Source organism: Protopterus annectens, chromosome 13.part0 (genome assembly GCF_019279795.1).
Source record: "Protopterus annectens isolate FY-2018-M chromosome 13.part0, PAN1.0, whole genome shotgun sequence".
Lineage (NCBI taxonomy): Eukaryota > Metazoa > Chordata > Ceratodontiformes > Protopteridae > Protopterus > Protopterus annectens.
In genome coordinates, this window is record NC_056747.1 from 912,213,218 (window position 1) to 912,216,412 (window position 3,195).

Genomic DNA, 3,195 nt, shown 5'->3' on the forward strand with positions numbered 1-3,195 from the left:
CTGCAGTGACCATCACATAGTAAACACCCGCTGAGCCCATTGCATGTCCAGATGGACTTCCTGTTAAAGAATGGATCCATGTTAATAGAACATCATTTTAAAGAAAATGTTAACGTCTTGTACCTCTCTTTGTTTTCATTTTGGTGGTTATTACACTCCACATGCAATATTGTACACAGAACTGATATTTTCTGAGTTTTTATGTTATAGCAACATGTTACAGATGGATGTTTTACTGTTGTAGTTTATCATATCAACTTTGAACAAGTAATTCATGCCACATGTGTTTTTTATAATTTAAATTAGCAACAAGTAACCCTTGTTTCTTTTCCCTTACCTGGTCCAGTTTCACATGTAACTGAGAACTGTTCAACCACTGGAACTGAAGAGTTGCTATAGAAAGATGTTTCCTGGACCCACCAATATGGTCTTTGTCCAAAAAGAATCCTGCACAAAATATAATATAGTGTGTAAGAACTAAATTGCAAGTTGTATAAATTACTGTATTTTTCACATGTATGTGCCAAGTCAAATGTTTAACACTCTGGAAGCCAAAATGTCCCCAAAGGTTGAATTAGTGATATTACAGAACTACAAATAAAAAAATAATCTACAAGCATTATGAGCTTGGTCCTCCATTCTGCCAGGACAGCCCTGTCTAGTTAGTCCTCACCTGCACTTAGCAGTCTCTTATCATCCTCCCTAGATTTTTAATAATATCACCATATACATGAAATGTACTCATTTTAGCACTTGCTCCTTCCTTCTTAAAATACACAATAAAGCTGAATCATGCAGTAATTACAATGCAGGACTGCAGCACAGGATACCATCATTGGCACGGGCATGGCGTGGAGTGGATAAACTACTGGGGCTGATAGGGAGCTGTCATATCCCAAACCTGTGTTACAGTGTAGCCACTGCCAAAGCTGTGGGAGTAAGTAGCTTCCACACATGATTGTAATTTGGAGCACCTATGGCCCGAGTTAAAAGTATAATCATTGTTTAGTGGTCTGGATACCCAGTGGTGCTGCACATAAACGTGACTCAATGTGTCCTACAGATGAAATCGGCCAAACTCGTCTTGCATTTTAATGGAGAAGATTAAGGCTAGGAGCTACTAATGAGCTTTGTCCTTTAGTCATAAGTCTCCATTTCTCTGCTGCCTGACATTTAACCAGAAAGTACTCTAGAGTTGCCCTTAGAAACAGGCAGTTTTTCTTAGTGGTGTTACATGTTATATAGTCTAGCAGTTGGTATAGAAGATTAAGGAGCTGTTAATGAACTGTTTCTAAGGTCTTGTGATCTAGGGTTTGACTCCCTCAGCCGCCATCTGACTATGTGAATTCGAGTAACTCAAATAACTAAGGGCTAAGTCTGCAAAATGTCCATGGAAATCAGGGCTCTATCCCAGTTAATAAATGCAAATAAATGAATAAATTAAAATAAAAAAAAATAATAATTAATTACCTTTGCTATGACTCTGTACATTCTCACATTGTACCTGTGCAGACTCTGGACCAACAAAAGAGACATTCAATGCATTTAACTGCTTTTTATTTATAAATAGCACGAGGGAAGAAATTTCTATTTCTGCATTTCTGTGCAGTTGTATATCTGGATTTTTGATTCATGATGTTTACATCTAAACATCTTAAATACTTTTAATACAAAGTTCCAAATTTGTGACAGCCCTTCATTTTCATGTTGATTTTCTAATATTTTTGAAGCAGCATTATGATTTTCTACTTGGAAGTCCCTTTTCTGTGCAGGGTTCTTGTTGATATGCTGAGTGCAAAAACATTGATCTCACTGACAATGGGGAAACAGTATGGTGCCACTAACTCACATGCACATGCACACAAACACACACGCATGCACACACACGCATGCACACACACATGCACACGCACACACACACACACACACACACACACACACACACACACACACACACACACACACACACACACATATGCAGAAATAAATATATAAATAAATATTTTTGCAGAGGAAAGCCTCTCGCTGTACCACTTATCCCCTATAAGTATAAAAGTCCCTGAAACTCAGGGGGTAAGAGAATACTGTCTTACTGTGGAGGTTCACCTACCTAAAGTTAGTAGTGTGGCAGTCTTTGATGTAATGCATATCAAGGTTTTTGACATGAAAAAAGTGCCCAGTCTGACTACAAACTACAGTCTTCCTTCTTAAATATTTACTATTTTACTATAGGAAAATAAAGGAATATTTTGTTTTGGTTTGTATTATATTTCTTCTCATATTGTGGTAAGTCTGTCATATGCCGAATATATATTTTTTACTGTTATAACAGTGCAGCCAAATATTTAAGTAACTGTTGGTCCTTAAATATCAATGAATGAGGCTTAATTACTGAAACATGTTTAAAATGCCGTATATGTGCTCCAAACATGTACTTTTTCTCTTAAAAGAGCCAGTCAGTGGTCTGCTTTAGTAGAGATTAGACAGCTAGATACATAACTGAACTTACCATTTAAAGACAAGGTTCAACCAGTCACCAATCACAGCCACCCAGATGAGTCTGATGCCCACCGACTCACAGAGATGGAACCAGATTGGGAAAAAGACAAAGAAGGTGTTTCGTAAATCTGCAGCGAATGAGATGAACAGGAACAAATTCTGGGAATCCTTGTAGTTGTTCTGAAGGTACTGTACCATCTGGATCCCAGAACCATGGATCAGGTCCATTCCGGATTCCATTTCCATAGCTGGTATCTATTTCAAATCTGCCAGAAAGAAAATGAAGTGTTTATCTGTCGCTGTAACTCTCTGCATGCTATCTGTACTGATTGCCTTTTGGGATCACTGTCTCATTATATAGTTACAGATCAACCTGTCAGACAAACGCAGGGCTGTTGGTTTTACTGTATCAGCAGAGGTCTCCTAAGAAAGTTATTTGTTCACAGTTACCTCACAGCATTCTGACGCATGCAGAAAATCTAGTTTCATAACTTGTCCTAAAAATGCACTAATGTTGCATTCAGAGTTCACTCTTTTTATTTATTTTTTCTGTTGGCACAATGTTGCAGGTTTCCTCACAAAATGAATGTCTCCTGCAATGTCCTTTGTAGTGTCACTAAAAATCTTCAGACTGATATGAGGTTTAAAGAAGGATGTAAAGAATAACAATGTTGTATATGAAGGAGGTGCTGATTT

The 3,195-nt window shown here is 37.6% G+C and overlaps 1 protein-coding gene across 1 annotated transcript in view; it reads right to left on the minus strand.

The window, feature by feature from the left end:
• Positions 1 to 2,813, minus strand: part of LOC122788370 (glucose-6-phosphatase catalytic subunit 1-like) — a 23,805-nt gene extending 20,992 nt beyond the window's left edge. Inside the window, exons 1-3 of the mRNA XM_044055445.1 lie at positions 2,510 to 2,813; positions 338 to 447; positions 1 to 60 (exon numbers count right to left, since the gene is read on the minus strand). The exon at positions 1 to 60 is cut by the window's left edge and continues 46 nt beyond it. Coding sequence (XP_043911380.1) covers positions 1 to 60; positions 338 to 447; positions 2,510 to 2,745 — 406 coding nt within the window. The 5' untranslated portion in view covers positions 2,746 to 2,813. The remainder of the gene's footprint in view (positions 61 to 337; positions 448 to 2,509) is intronic.
• Between the last annotated feature and the right edge of the window lie 382 nt (positions 2,814 to 3,195).